We start from the raw sequence: 16373 nt of genomic DNA, 5'->3' as shown, positions 1-16373 counted from the left end.
CTTCAGCAATTTCTAGAGCCACTGCCTCCACTTTTGATTTAAGCAACCACAAGTCACTGAAATTAAAAAAGATTTTCCACTTCTCACCTAAGTTTTATTTAAAGATCTAAGACACCAATCCCCATGTCTGTTTAAATCTACTGGGACCTTTCGTATACCTTTTGTTTGCCTTCTCCGCTGTCCTCCAGTCAGAAACATCTTCCTCTGTCAAATGTTTGTGTCAGGAACATTAGCTAAGTGTACTATGGTAGCTATATTTACGTGGCGCTTACTCTGAGATCCCAGAGTTTTCTGTGATTTTCTCTTTCTTTAGAGCTGATGGCTGTTGACAACAGTTCTCTTAACGGGTGGCAGTTTGCCGTCACCTTGATTTTCAAATGCCCTCTACGACCTAGTAATCTCATACAACTGGATTGGTCCAAGGTTGTCAAAGCCATCTGATTTAAATTTAACTGGGCTTTGGTATCCAGGCCCTGACTTAAATTAATTAGATAAATTCAAAAACCTGTTGTCTTGGTAAAAATGCTGCTTTGCCTGCAGACATTATTTTTAATCTTGAAGCCCCATCTTTAAGGGGACCATGCACTCTTCCCCCACTATCACGTTACAAACAAATTCTAAGGTCCCGCTTTTCAAACCACAAGTACTATACCAACTTCGCAACAAAAGCCGTGAAGAGATACTGGACCACATGTGAAACATTAGCTTGGTCTCTCTCTCCACAGATGCTACGAACCCCGAGTTTCTCCAGAATTCTATGTTTATATTAAAAGGCTAATAGCTGGGCACTAAAAATATGCCGGGTAAGCATGGTTTGTGATTGAAGAAACTCATGTTTTACTTATTTACGAGACATCTTTGAAGCTGTACATGTGTTGTAGATATAGGTTTCCAGAAGGCATGAGGCGCAACACAAAAGGTTATTGATGTAAATAAAAGCTCTAATATATATAGCAGCACGTTAGCACAGACAGAAAAAATGGCTGGATGGATGGTTGGCAAAAGCATGCATAAACGGGTCTTTGTCTAACTGGTGGGATGTGATAACAGCAGTCCTGCAGGAGTCTGTGCTGAGCCACCAGCATTTCACAATTTGCATCAATTATTTTGATGAGGGGAACAAAGGCATGGTAGCTACACTTGCAGATGACACAAAGCTGGCAGGGAAGTATATTGTGAAACTGTTACAGCACATTTGGTCCATTGTGTTCTCACCAGCTCTCCAAATGAGCATTATAACTCAAAGGCAACCAACTGTCCAACTCGTTACCTTACACAATGTTTCCATTCAAATTATTATCTCATGCCCTACTTGATTGAAACTATTTCCAAATTTCCAGGCAATGCACCCTAACCACTTACTGTGAGAAAAAAACTTTTGCGTATATCACAGATGAATATGGTTCAGTTGAGTGAGTGGGCAAATATTTGGCAGCTGGAGTATAATGCAGAAAATGTGAAACTGTTCACTTTGACAGGAAGAATGAATGAAAAAGCACAAGAATATTTAAACAGCGGACAATCGCAGAATTCCGAGGTATGGAGGGCTCTGGCATACTAGTCTATTAGTCACAAAAGGTCAATATGCATATGGAGTTTGAAATCAAGAAATCTAATGAACTATTATCATTTATTATGAGAGGAACTGAAAGAGAAGGATATTATGCTTCAGTTACACGAGGCATTGATGAGACCGCATTTCAAATACTGTGCACAGTTTTAGTCTCCATATTTAGGAAAGAATGTCAATGAAGTGGATGCAATTCAGAGGTTTACAAGGGTGAAACCTGGAATGAGTGTGTTGTCAAATATACCTTCATAAATTAAGCTCCATTTATTCCACAGGAGATTAGGAGAGTGAGGGCCATTTTAACTGAAGTGCACAAAATCCTGAACAAAGGGTCACCAGACTCAAAACACTTACTCGGTTTTCTCTCCACAGATGCTGTCAGACTTGTTGAGTGACTCCAGCACTTTGTTTTTATTGCCTTAAAAAGGGAGTCATGTCATAACAGGATGGTTGAAGGCGAAGTGACAGTTCACTAGCACGGCTGAACCTGCCAGCTGGAAAACTAAGTGTCATTTGATTTGCAGCTAACCGAGTAGCTATACTGGCTTTTCTGACGGGTATTTGTCGCCATTTTTCTTCTCCATAAACAATGAAGTTCAGAAAGTTTTAAAGATGCGGTCAGACTCAAGTTGTTGGGCAAAATTAAACATCGAGGAACATGTTACCACATTCAACCTGTAGCCCAGTACTGGGTATTGCAGCAGCATCAAAATCGCAGAATGGCCTTCCTAATAGCACAGTGGTGTAACTACACGGGGACTATAGCAGTTCAAGAATGCTGTTCATCATCTTTTCAAGGCTGTTATGGTTGGGCAACAAATGCTGTCCTAGTCAGCATCGTCCACATCCTATGGGGATTTAACAAATTACCTTTTAATATACAGAAATTAGAACTTCAACAACTGGTTTTGGAAGAAGCTTTCTCTGACTTGGCATTTTTGATAGTTCTGGGAAACCAAAAGAACAACTGCTGTCTCTGGTCACTCACCTCAGCCATTGTAAAAATCTTATACATTTCTGGTAAAATTACAGGAGCGACAAGAGGCATCTGTGTGTCTGTCACTTCTCGGGTGAACTCTGCAGCGGAAACAAAGACGTATCATGTAGCAAAAACAGGCCCAGTTTCTCCTCCTGAATTATGGCAGCCTGCTTAAAACAATGAGGATTCTGAAACGACTACCCATTAAACTTACCTGTGAGCACTCGCATTGCCCCGTGCACTGCATTCACATCACCGCTAATCAGCATCTCCATCAATAATTGGAAGAGCTCTGGCCATGCCTCAGGCCAATCCCAGTAAGCTATTGCCGATATAGCATAGGCTACACTTGAACGTACTTTACTGATCGACTCTCGCAGACCGTTTGGTAAAAGCTCTCTGATGGCCACCTTTGCCTATAACAGAAGTTCAATAAATGATCAGACGATGGTAATCCTCAGCTAGCCTCTCATTTATTCTCAGCCAATGGGCAACTATGGAAAGGCCACATTTAAAGCCCATCCTTAGTTGGTCCACATTGGAACCACAGTGTCATGGTCATTAATACTTGGTCAGAAACGAACCAGGCAACCAGCAGCTATCACCTTGAGTGGGTGGCATCAGCACTCAAGAATTCTGGTTTGCTTCAGTGTGCCAGGCCCCAACCCCCACCACAGCAGCGCCACCACACACACACCCCTCACACACCTCCCCAAAAGCTCTGGATCACTGTTAAAAACCATTGCTACTTTAAATTAAAAAGTCTTATACCCCAATTTGCAAATCATTTGGTTAAGACAGCAAATGTAGCTGGGGCAATGAGTTCAGTCTTCCCAATTAAAGCTAAGTAAACGTACAACTCTCAGTAAAAGGCAATTATGTCAAGTGATGGAAAGCAGAAATGAGGGTAACTGCAAACAGCTTCTCTAGTTTCTGTACAATCAAGTTTCTTAGCCCTTGTAGAACCGAAAGAACTGTGGATGCTCTAAATCAGGAACAAAAACAAAGTTGCTGGAAAAGCTCAGCAGGTCTGGCAGCATCTGTGGAGGGGAAAACAGAGTTAACGTTTCGGGTCCGGCGACCATTCCTCAGAACTCTTTGTTCTTAGCCCTTGTGCCACTTTAATAAATCTCCCTGCATTTTTTCTAAGATCGCTTTCATTCCTACAGTGTAACATAATAATGTAACAGGGATTTTAAAAACCTAATACAAATTCTTGGCATTAGTTTGTGACTGCAGATACTCCATGTCTTTATCAAATTATTAAAACCAACAGCCCCACATTTCTTTTTAAAGCAGTTTTGCAACTTCTTCTGTTGTTTCAAAGATCTGTGTACATACACATTCAAGGTCTCGGTCCTGGCAGCCACTTGAAATTTACTTTTAGCTTATATAACACCCCCTCCTTTACGTACCTACCAAAAAGTATCACTTTGCTTCTCTACATTCAAATTAATCCGCCGTGTGTCTACCCATTGAATCAGCCTACATCCTATAGAAGATTATTTCTCTCCCACATTTGCCATCTTGCTTTATTCGCAAATCTTGAAATTCTCCCTTATACATCCAAGGTGAGGTCATTAACATGTATCAGAAAGGATATGGCACAGATAACAATGCCAGAGAACACGACAGGATATTTCCTTCCACTCCAGAACCAACCATGCACCCCATGTCCAATTTTTCTCCATTCACTAATTTTGCATCTATGCTGTCACTTCCTTTTAATTCCAGGGGCTTTAATTTAACTGAAAGTTTATTATGTAGTTCTTTACCAAATGCTTTTTGAGAGTTAATTTCCAAATTTATACAACATCAACTGCATTACTGTCATTCATACATCTGTTAATGTAATGAAGGGTGAAGATCTCAGTCGAGTCAGACAACCACATTGCGTTAATTTTGTCACAGACTGTCATTCACATTAGTCTGACTGGTCAGTAACTGTGCAGTTTTTGCTTCACCCATGCTCTTTGTGAGGTTCTTACAGACTGAATGGGCTGAATGGCCCCTCTCCACACTGCAGGGACTGTAGCATTACTTAATACAATTCTGGGATTCTAAGTCGGCTGCAAGTTGACCTCAAAGGACAAGAGGATTCCAGGGTGAGCTGGTAGCCAGCCCCGAACCCATCATTTCTGACTCCAAGCTAGAAAGAAGCCTATACATTGCCTGCTAGACAGAATGCCAGCTCACCAAGAATTACTGAATTTACCTCCAGGAATTTATAACTCAAACAAAAATGAGTTTTAAAACCTCTGGATTTACCAGAACTTATTACCTACCTCACTGAGTCTTATTTTCTTTCATTTCCTGAACGTATATGTAAATGACTGCAGTAGTGGAGCAACTCCCCCATGTTCTGAATGTATGGTTAGTAAATTCTATTTTAGATTTCCTCTTAAAAGTTTTTGCTGTGGGTTTATTTCAAAAATTGGAATTCAAGCCAGGTGGGTGAAAATAAAGAGTGAGAAGAATAAATCAAATAATTGTCTCTGGTTTGAGATAAGCGATCAGTTTAAATTCACCACTATCCCTTTAGTTTGTGACGTGAGGCACTAACCTATTCTCATATTCATTCTCTTATCCCATTCTTTAAATTGCCTCTTAATTATTAAATTTTATTCTTTACTGCGTAATTAAATCGCTCACTGGCATAGGCTTCTGCTTATGACTCATTGCAATGCCAATATTTAAATCATCCTCCTCTTGGATATGTGTCACGATTGCACAAAACTCTCTTTTCCAACGACTTCAACACACTGCAACTTGTTCTAATCCAATCTTTTAGTTTTAACATTTTCTTTGGTCTTTTTTCCATAATCTTTAGATAAACAAACAGTCTTAACATTTGAGGGCAATGCCCTTCGTCACAAACTTCAACTCTCTCTCTCTCCTCCAATACTGCCATTCCTGAGTATCTCCAGCATTTTCTGTTATTATACCAGATTTCAAGCCCCTGCAGTAACTTTATTTCTAATCAGTGTTATTCACTGATCCTCAAAAGGTCTTCGACTGAAACATGTTCCACTTGACACACCTTATTCCTCAGAGCTAGTTCTAGCAACTCCTCCTGCCTCATCAGACTGAAAACATACTGATCAAGAAAGGACCCCTGTCACCATTTAATAGTTCATACAGCTTTACGCAACTTGTCTACAAATTTGCTCTCTTTCAATCTTTGGTCCTAAAACTCATTAGACCTGAAGTACAGTAGTGAGAGATAGGTTCGACTGAACAAAACATTGAATTCATTCGGGTGGAAATTAGGAATAGCAGGGAGAAGAAGTCACTGACACATGTGGTCTATAGGCCACCAAATAATGACATCGTGGTGGGGCGGACAATAAACAGAGAAATAGCTAATGTATGTAAAAATGGTACAGCAATTATCACAGGGGCTTTTAATCTGTGTATCGATTGGTCAAACGACGTCGGTCATGGTAGACTTGAGGAGGGGTTCATAGAATGCATCTGCGATAACTTCCTTGAACAATGTGTAATGGAACCTACGAGGGAGCAAGCTATCCTAGATCTAGTCCTGTGTAATGAGACAGGAATAATTAATAATCTCACAGTTAGGGATCCTATCAGAAGAAGCGATCGCAGTATAGTCGAATTTAAAATATAGATGGAGTTTGAAAAGGTTAAATCCAGTACTTATGTCCTGTGCTTAAATCAAGGAGACTATGAAAGAATGAGGGAAGAATCAGCTAAGGTAGAATGGGAGTAAAACCTTTATGTTGGGTCAATTGAAGAACAGTGGAGGACTTTCAAAAACAATTTTTCACAGTGCTCAGCAGAAGTATATTCCAGTGATAAGGAAGAACTGTAGGAAAAGTGACAGTCAGCCATGGATGTCTAAGTACCAGATTGAAAAAAACCACATACAAAAAAGCAAAGAGTAGTGGGAAACTAGTAGACTGGGATATCTTTAAAGGCCAACAGAAAGCCACAAAAATAGTTATAAAGAAAAGTAAGATAGATTACGAGAGTAAACTAGCTCAGAATATAAAAACAGGCAGTAAAAGTTTCTATAAATATATAAATTGTAAGAGAATGGTGAGGGTAAACATTGGTCCTTTAGAGGTTGAGATGGCCAATTTAATAACTGGGAATGAGGAAATAGCCGAGGCATTAAACAGTTATTTAGTGTTGGCCCTCAGCGGAAGACACAAATAACATGCCGAAAACTAATGGCAAGTGGGTTATAGCAGGTGAGGACCTAGAAACTGTCATTATCACGAAGGAGGCAGTGCTGGGCAAGCTAATGGGGGCTAAAGGTAGACAAGTCTCCTGGCCCTGAGGAATTGCATCCCAGGATACTAGAAGAGGTGATGGGGAAAATAGCAAATGCTCTAGTAATTATTTACCAAAATTCACTGGACTCTGGGGTGGATCCCACAGATTGGAAAACAGCCAATGTGACGCCACTGTTTAAAAAGGTAAGTAGACCAAAAAAAAACAGATAACTATAGGCCAGTTAGCTTAACTTCGGTAGTGGGGAAAATGCTTGAATCTATCATTACGGGAGAAATAGCACGACACCTGGATACAAATTGTCCCATTGGGAACATCCAGCATGGGTTCATGAAGGGTAGGTCATGCTTAATTAATTTGATGGAATTATTTGAAGACATTACTTGCACAGTGGACAATGGGGAATCTGTGGATGTGGTGTATCTGGATTTCCAGAAGGCATTTGACAAGGTGCAACACCAAAGGCTGCTACATAAGATAATACACGGTATTACAAGTAACGTATTGGCATGGATAGAGGATTGGTTGACCAGTAGAAAGCAGAGTAGTTGTTTCCGCTAGCAGGTGAAACCAGGACTAGAGGGCATCGCCTCAAATTAAAGGGATGCAGATATAGGACTGAGGTCAGCAGGAACTTCACTCAAAGGGTTGTGAATCTGTGGAATTCCTTGCCCAGTGAAGCGGTTGAAGTTACCTGGCTGACAGTAAAGGAATGAAGGGTTATGGTGAGTGGCGGGTAAGTGGAGCAGAGTGTCAAAAAGTTCAGCCACGATCTTATTAAATGGCAGGACAGGCTCGAGGGGCCGGATGGCCTACTCCTGCTCCTAGTTCTTATGTAGTGTAGTTTCATAATAGCTCCTCTATTGTTCCATGTGAAGCGTGCAAATTCACTTTTTCATCCATCAACTCTATACTTTCTTTCCCCCCCAGTGTTAGGTTTTTTGATCAAAGCTGCTAACCCCTCACTTTTTCTTCCTTCCTTATTTTTTCCTGAATATTCCTGAATGCAGGTTATTAAGTTCCCAATCTTCCCTTACTTCAGAATTCTTCAGCATAGGAGATGGACATTCAGTGCTTTGTGTATACAGCAGCTCCTGGAATGGACATTTCACCTACTGCCTTTACTCCATCTTCTACCCATAACCATAGACACCCTTCCTTTTCAAATAACAGTCTCACTTCCTTCTGAATCCTGTATCTCCACTCTCTGCCTTCTACCAGTTAACAATCTTCTATCCATGCCAGAACGTTGCCCCTAACAGCATGGGGTCTTAACTAATTTGGTGTAGGACACTGTCAAACGCTTTTTGGAAATTCAAGTAGAACACGTCCATTGACTCTTCTTTGTCTACCTTGCTCCTTACCTCCTCCAAGAATTCTAACAGATTTGTCAGACGTGACGTTCTCTTGACAAAGCCGTGCTAGCTCTGCCTTTTTTACCTTCCACTTCTAAGTATACCACAATCACGTTCTTAACAACAGACATTAAGATGTTCCCAAAGACCAATATCAGGCCAACTGGCCTGTAGTTTCTTGTCTACTGCCTCCTTCCTTTCTTAAATGGGGTGTCACGTTAGCTGTTTTCCAGACCTCGGGCACCCTTCCTGACTCCAATGATTCCTGAAAAATCATCACCAATGCCTCTACAATCTCCTCAGCTTTCTTCTTCAGGATTTTGGGCTGTAGTGTATCTAGTCCAAGCAATGTCAACATTCAGACCTTTCAGCTTCCCCACCACTGCCTTGGTGATGGCCACTACACTGCACCCTGATTCTCAAAGCTTTGGTACGCTGCTGGTGTCTTCCACAGCGAAAACTGATACAAAGTGCCTATTCATCTCCTCCACCACTTCTTGGTTCCCTATTACTCCTTCTCTAGCCTCACTTTCCAGAAATACAACGTCCATTCTTACTTTTTAGATATCATAAAAATTCTTGCAAAGGCAAGATAATTTACTTTTACATTACCAGATATATTTCCTCTTCCCCCTACTTATTGCTTTTTAAGTTTTCTTTTTCTAACCAGTTCAGAAACTGGTTTTAAAGGCTTCCTATTTATCTTCACGGCAGTGGCTTGGGCCACACAAATTCTCAGGTACACAGTAGTAAGCACCGCTGCCACTCAGTCATCCAAAGCTGGCACTGTCTGTATGGGGTCAGCATGTTCCCCTCATGTCTGCATGGGTTTCCTCAGTCCAAAGATGTGCAGGTTAAGTGACTGACCGTGCTAAATTGTCCAGGGATATCCAGGCTAGGTTGATCAGCATAGTAAATGCAGGGGTACAGGGACATAGTAGGGGCCTGGGTGGAATGCTCTTTAGAAGGTCACTGCAGGACTTGATGAGCCGAATAACTTCTCTCTGCACTGTGAGGGTTCTCTGATGCACCACATTGTAAGCTTTTTGTTTTGTTTTTATGCTGTCCCCGTCAGTCATGGTTGTCTCATTCTCCCCTTTGTATGCACCTTCTTCCTTGGGATGAATTTCTGATGCATCCCCAATTGCCTACAGAATATCCTGCCATTGCTGCTCCACTGTTTTCCTGCTAGGCTCCATTTCCAAATAAACTCTGGCAAGCTTCTCCCTTATGCCTTTGTAGTTACCTTTACCCAACTGTAATACAGTTACATCTGATTCCAGCTTCTCCCTCTCCAATTGCAGGAAGCTAATCAAGACTGCCTCATTATACATCACAAATCCAGAATTATCTGTTCCCTAGTGAGGTCGGTCTATCATAAACTGCTCCAAAAACCATCTTGTAGACATTTCACAAATTTCTTTTCTTGGGATCTGCTACCAACTATATTTCCCAGACCACCTCCATACTGAGAATAATAATGGGGACTATCTCCTGATTTATTTTCTGCCCCACAGCCTGACTACCTAGGAGGCCTACACACAATTCTTATCATTGACTTTTTTCCTTCGGCAATCTTCAATTCTAGCCACACAGTTTCTATGCCTTCTGACTCTGCATCAATTCTAACTATCAACTTAATTTCATTTCGTCCTAACAAGGCAGCCCTGCTTGCCTTCTTGATAAGATGTATATCCTATGTAGTATTTGGCAAAATTTGCATTATGAGCTATCCTTTTAAGTTAAAATATAATGAACAGGCACACTGGAATGGGGGTATAACTGGAAAGTGTGCTAGAGGACGCCTTTTTGTGAAAATCAGGTTTAGAAGACCAGTCTGAGCAAAAGAATGGAATCTCCACCTGGTACGTGGGACTCAACAGTTGAGATCAACATTACATACAGAATGGGGGAAATGCTTGTACTTTCCTCACACTTTTGTTTATCCAAGTGAAATGCTTAATTTTATATAGAAATACCATTTTTTGCTAATACATTCTAAAAGTTGTTGGTTTTGGGTCGGTCTGTTACAGTAAATGTTTCAACAAGTGAAATCTCATCTCTCAACTCTTTGCTAGCATCGTTTGTGGATTCCATTTTTTTCAGGTTATGGACTTCCATCAGGATCATAACTCTATGTACACATACATATGCACTAAACCCATCTTGTGTTGGTTTGAGGTCACTACAGCTGATTACTCACACTGGGATATTCAATTATTTTTAATCCAGTGCTACTTGGCTGCCTCAGCCTTCTATGCACCTTGGTCTTATGTTTCATACCAGTGCCAGCCAATCATCACCAAAACTAACTGATTTCTATGATACTCATTCTTATGCCGTTCTTACCCTTTCAGTAGTCTCTGGTGGATGGAATTTCTCAGATTGATTACACCAATGATTCTCCACGTACTGCTTGAGAATTACAGACGCCAGCTGTGGGCATAAAGCGTTCAGTTAAAATTTTTTCGTCATATACATTTCCTTGTTAAAATAATATCATACAGACTAATATTTACATTTGGTTATAAGCTCAATAATCTATTAGGCACCATGCCAGTACCCCAGAAGTAGGCCCATGCTTATGATCATAAAGAATACTTTTACTGTCCAATGCAGAATGGGATTATAATAGCAAATTTCAGGATCATGATAATAAACAGTACGCCTAATCACATCTTCATGTTATTGTTTTCCAAGATGTGGAAGAAAAGCCTGGTCAACACCACTTGACAGCAAGTTAAACTATTTTATTTCACATTTAACACACAGGTTGCTCTGAATTTCATTTCATGTCATTTATCACACAAAACAAAAAATAACTTGGCAACTTGAAAAACCTCCATCTAGTTAGGTCTAACTTAGAGGGAGTAAGAGAGGGAGAGGTACCTCTGGTTTACTTTGCCTATCTGCCCAACTCAACAGGACATTACTGGAATTTTCACACTGACATGACAGAAAACACATTTTTGACTGAAGGATGCCCATTTCTAGTTGCTGAATTAGGTACAATTTCCCCATATAGGGGCACCACATTGGCTCAGTGGCTAGCACTTTGCCTCACAGCATCAGGGGCCTGGGTACGATTCCAGCCTTGGGCAACTGTCTATGTGGAGTTTGCACATTGCCCCCGTGGGTTAGGTGGACTGGCCTTGCCAAATTGCCCTATAGTGTTCAGGGATGAGCAGGTTAGGTGGATTAGCCATGGAAAATGCAGGTTTATGGGGATGGGGGGTGTGGAGTCTGGATGGAATGCTTTTAGGAAGTTATTGCACACCTGGGCTAAATGGCCTCTTTCTGCACTGTAGGGATTCTAAGACATTGCTTGAGGGAGTTGGGTCCAATCTTCACATTGGAACTTCAGCTCCATACAGTGAAACATGGACAATAAAGACATTGAAACCATTTCTTCCCAGGTTTCATTTTTAAAACAATCGTTGCACGAATAGAGGGGTATTTGGTCAGAATTAACAGCAAAGAAATCTTTAACACTGGGGAAGATCTATGAAAGATTTTGACCTGGAAAAGAGCCGTTTGTCTGTCACTGTGGATCCTAGATAAAGAACTCTCCATTCCACTAAATAAATTTTATTCACAAAATCCTCTGTCACCTGGCACTAGTTTGTTTGCCACATGTTTTAAGTTGACTGCCACTCTGTCTACAACCTTAAACATTAGCTCATTCCATTACTGACACACAATGTCAGCACTGTGTCCCATATACCAGTTGCCCAGCAGAAACACATCAAAGCCTCCTCCAGAGCACTTTCCCACCTGCAAACTCTACCACCCAGAAGGACTAAGCCAGCAAATGCCTGCCCTCTTCTGATTTGTAAATATAAAATCGGTGCTCCTTCATTGCTGCCAGGTCAAAATCCTGGAACTCCTTCGCAAACTGCACCACATGGTTAACATCGCTTTAAGGCAGCTCCTCACCACAAGCTCAAGGTCTAACATTACCCATCAAGAGAAAGGTAATAAATACTGGACTTATAACAACACCCACATCCTGTGAAAGCATGGTTTTGAAATGTTTAAAAAAGCTTGGTGCTGCAAAGGCTGTTATTTGTTTTAAGCTTATCCACGATTTCAGAGTGCATCTTATATACTTGAAAACAAGTCTCATCTGGAGAGGGGGGGTCTCCATAATTGTGTGCAAGATTTTTGGAAGTCCACTTTGGGACTGTTGGTTTATACAGATTTTATTGCAACAATGTTATGATAGTCATCAAAAACTTCAAACTTGAAGCTCAAATTCCCTAGTCCTGCTCCATACCAATGTTATTTGCAACAATTTACACCTACCTGCCGTATAGCTAGAACACCTTGTGGATCCACTGTCAGCTCAGCCAGGTGAACACCGAACTCTGAAACAGATTATATCAGCACAGCCCATTGAGAAATACAAAGACTAAAGGAGAAGTTTACTCAATCCATGGCTAAGTAGCAATTAAGGATAATATCAGGTTAAAGGAAATTTACACCTTTGTCAAGATTAGTCATTCTAAATTCTGAAGGAGGGTTATGAGACCTAAAATGTCAACTCTGCTTTGTCTCCACAGATGCTGCCAGACCTGCTGAATTGTTCCAGCAATTTCTGTTCTTGTTTAAGAAGTCTAAACATCAGTTAAATTCTAGATACCATCAGACAACAAAAAAAGATAGATTGTGACTGGAATATGAAAGGAAACTAGTCAAAGATTATAGAATTGTACAGGGTAGAATAGTGAAATTAAATGTAGGTCCCTAAGATAAATTATAGTGTAAAATAAGAATTTTACAAGGATTTTATTGGCCGTGTGCATGTCTTCACAATTGAGAGAAGAAAACTAATACCAATAACAGTCAGAAACTAAATATTTAATGCAAGTAAGAAACATTATTGAGTTATGTAAAAATGTCGTGGCCAACAAATCTCCTCATTCCGAAAGCCTACATTCTAACACTGCAGAAAGATGGATAAAGAGATAGCAACAGTGATCTCCCAACAACAGATCCCACAACTGCAGTAGATTGGAAGCTAAAAGATATAATACTGTTACTTCAGAATGAAGGAAGTGAATAAAGGGGAACTTGAGTAATTTGCGGCATTTTAGTCATCAGAATTCACAAATAAAGCAGTGTTAATGAGCACTTTAAAAACTTTCCCAGCCCCCTTGCATCTACCCCATTCCCACTCACCCCCAAATCATCAGGACTGTCACCCTTGCAGCCCACCTGAATACCTCACCACCCTCCTGTGACTCATCTCTCTACTGGCTCTCCCTCCATCCCGAATAAGGCACTCATCTTCCCACCCTAGCCCTCTCATTCATAGCATCCATCTCCTTTCAGATGCTCACATCCCCAGACACTTTGCAGCCTCCTTCTCTTGCCTAATTTTCTTTCTCCAGGACTCTATCCCTGATCTCAGCACAGCCCCTGGACTCTTGACACTCTGTCTTCACAACTCTTACACTGTCAACACTTATTAACTTTGCTTGCTGCTCCTCCAATTACAGGTTATTTCTCTCCCATTTTTGTTGCTGACAGCGTTTAGCAGTGGATCCATGATTGGAGGAGCAGTTCTTCACCTTTTACTCCCTGTCAAATGACAGGAGTGACTGTTCTTAGTGATCACCTTGTCGAGGTGGGGGTGTCCCCAAGGTGACCTCAGGATTTTCAGGAAAGATTTTCCTAACACACCCACATATTAACATCTCAAAGAAATTTGCCACATGGCAGTATTGACCTAATATGAAAGATCAAGTGGAATAGCCCTATATTTAGTCAAGTTGAGAAGAATGATAGATGATTTCACTGAAATCATGAAAGATTACAACAAGGCTTTAAAGGGCAGATGTTAAGGAAAATGATAAGACAGCAGACCTATAGTATCAGCCATACCTTACTGAATTAAATGTGAAAGAACTGCAGATGCTGTAAATCAGAAACAAAAACAGAAATAGCTGGAAATGCTCATCAGGTCTGGCAGCATCTGTGGAGAGAAATCAGAACTCTGAGGAAAGGTCACTCGATCCAAAACGTTAATTGACCTCCATACATGCTACCAGACTCGCTGAGCTTTTCCAGCCACTTCTGTTTTTATACCTTACCCAATAGCTGAACAGACTTGACTCTCCTATCTTATCAGTGAGAAAACATCTGTTTGGAAGCATTTAGTAAGAACATAGCAACTTTGTTCTGATCTAAGAGTTCAACTATGAGTATTTCTTGTTTACTCAGAATTAAGAATTCTTCAACAGCATAAAATACTCAACTGTCACTGCATAACAGTGAGGTGTAGAATGGACAGGTACAAGTCAGTCACTGTGCAACACTGGAGACAATTGTACAGAGTAAATTAGCACAGCATGTTACTGGAGGAGTAATTTAGAAGCCATGACTAATTCTTCAGAGATACACATTAAATTTCTCCACAATAACCGGGTGCTTGAATTTTGAGTTCACAATTAAATAAAATCAGGAATTAAAAAGTTGATCATAGTAATGGTGGCCATCAATCCACCAGATCCTCTTTAGAAACCTAGCTGGCTCATGAAAGTTCTTTCCAGAAGGAAATCTGCAGTCCTTAACTAATCTGGCCTAAACATGACTACATAGCAACAGCAACCTGACTGACCCTGAAACAGCCAAGCAAATCACTCAGTTGTACCAAACCATGGGAAAGACAAGGCAAATAAAAACAGCATCAGCCTAGTCCCTGGAAATGACTAAGGCATACCCAGCACGTTTAATCCTACACCATGGGAAACATTTAAAACTCTGTTCCCATATCCTCTCAAGAAACCCAATTCCCCAATCACTCCTGTGCACCCCTATATTGCCAACATTGTTAACAGCCTGGCAGTTTCTCAAAATTAAAATTCTCAATTCACATTTAATGAGTACAATTTAAAACCTTAAATTGAATAAATAAATTTTACAAAGCCATGATCCAGCATGGGGCTTGAGGCAGCAACTGAGTTGGTCTATGCAGGCACCTGCTCCACAAACACCATCTAACTGGAGGAACAGTTTCATAGCCCGCTGCCCAACATTTGGACAAGACAGTTGAGCACAGTTCTTTGGTATATTAGTCCTGCTGCTTGTGAAATGTTATTGCTGCTACCTTTTTCACTGACATTTTCCCCGCTTAGGCTGTTATTGCTTTACTACTTTCGTCATCGTTTACAGACATTATTTGAGGCTGTAAAACTTCACTTATACACGTGAAGATTAAGACGGGTCAGGAATAGGGGCTAAAGCACCTTGTGGGCTAAGGGCATGTGTGCAATTGCTTCTGACACCTCTTGGGTCAGTGGTCAGCATCTCCTTCAACTTCCCCCACCCTCTCCCCAGTCACTTCCCCTGCCCCACCCCCACACCCCCCCACACAACCCCACACCCCCTCCCCAGTCACTTCCCCTGCCCAGTCACTTCCCCCGCCCCACCCCCACACCCCCTCCCCAGTCACTTCCCCTGTCCCTCCCCCACCCCACCCCCACACCCCCTCCCCAGTCACTTCCCCTGTCCCTCCCCCACCCCCTCCCCAGTCACTTCCCCTGCACCCCCCACACCACCCCCCTCCCCAGTCACTTCCCCTGCACCCCCCACACAACCCCACAACCCCACACCACGCCCCCTCCCCAGTCACTCCCCACTACTCCCCGATCCCCCCATCCCCCTCATCCCCCCATCCCCCCATCCCCCTCATCCCCCCATCCCCCTCATCCCCCTCATCCCCCTCATCCCCCTCATCCCCCTCATCCCCCTCATCCCCCTCACTCACCCTCAGTCACCTCCAGGACTTTGATCTGTTCCTCGCCGGCGGCCCGTACCTCCTGCACGGGGGACAGGATGGAGCTGAGCGCCTCGAAGAGCGCCTCTTTGAGACCCTGTTGCACGGCCCCGGTGCCGGGGTTTCCGTGAGCCGCCCCGCCGCGGAGCCCCGCTCCCGCCGCCGCTGCCGCCGCCGCCATTTTCCCGCCGACCGGAAGCGACTAACACGCGTGCGCAAATGCGGCTCCGCTCCTCCCCGCCCTCGCCCCCCTTGAAGCGCATGCGCTGGCGGGGAATCCCTGGAGGACGTAGTGACGGGCAGCTGTGAAAGGGAAAACTCCGCATATAAATACATTATAATAAGGCAGCTGCTCCTGGCCCATATCCCTCCAAACCAGCTCGTTCATGTACTTATGCAAACGTCTTCTAAGCGTTGTAATTGTACCCA

At 42.2% G+C, this 16373-nt stretch overlaps 1 protein-coding gene across 3 annotated transcripts in view; it reads right to left on the bottom strand.

The window, feature by feature from the left end:
* The window catches only part of ipo9 (importin 9), a 59180-nt gene extending 43039 nt beyond the window's left edge, over window positions 1-16141 (bottom strand). For 2 of the 3 annotated variants that reach the window (XM_059653519.1, XM_059653520.1), the window contains exons 1-5: window positions 15936-16141; window positions 12470-12531; window positions 10514-10600; window positions 2764-2965; window positions 2559-2647 (exon numbers count right to left, since the gene is read on the bottom strand). In XM_059653519.1, coding sequence (XP_059509502.1) covers window positions 2559-2647; window positions 2764-2965; window positions 10514-10600; window positions 12470-12531; window positions 15936-16125 — 630 coding nt within the window. In that variant the 5' untranslated portion in view covers window positions 16126-16141. The remainder of the gene's footprint in view (window positions 1-2558; window positions 2648-2763; window positions 2966-10513; window positions 10601-12469; window positions 12532-15935) is intronic. The other variant, XM_059653521.1, reaches the window with a different exon arrangement.
* Between the last annotated feature and the right edge of the window lie 232 nt (window positions 16142-16373).

Source organism: Stegostoma tigrinum, chromosome 21 (genome assembly GCF_030684315.1).
Source record: "Stegostoma tigrinum isolate sSteTig4 chromosome 21, sSteTig4.hap1, whole genome shotgun sequence".
In the NCBI taxonomy this organism is placed as follows: Eukaryota; Metazoa; Chordata; class Chondrichthyes; order Orectolobiformes; family Stegostomatidae; genus Stegostoma; species Stegostoma tigrinum.
The sequence above is the reverse complement of the archived record's forward strand: the minus strand, read 5'-3'. Positions and strand labels throughout refer to the sequence as shown.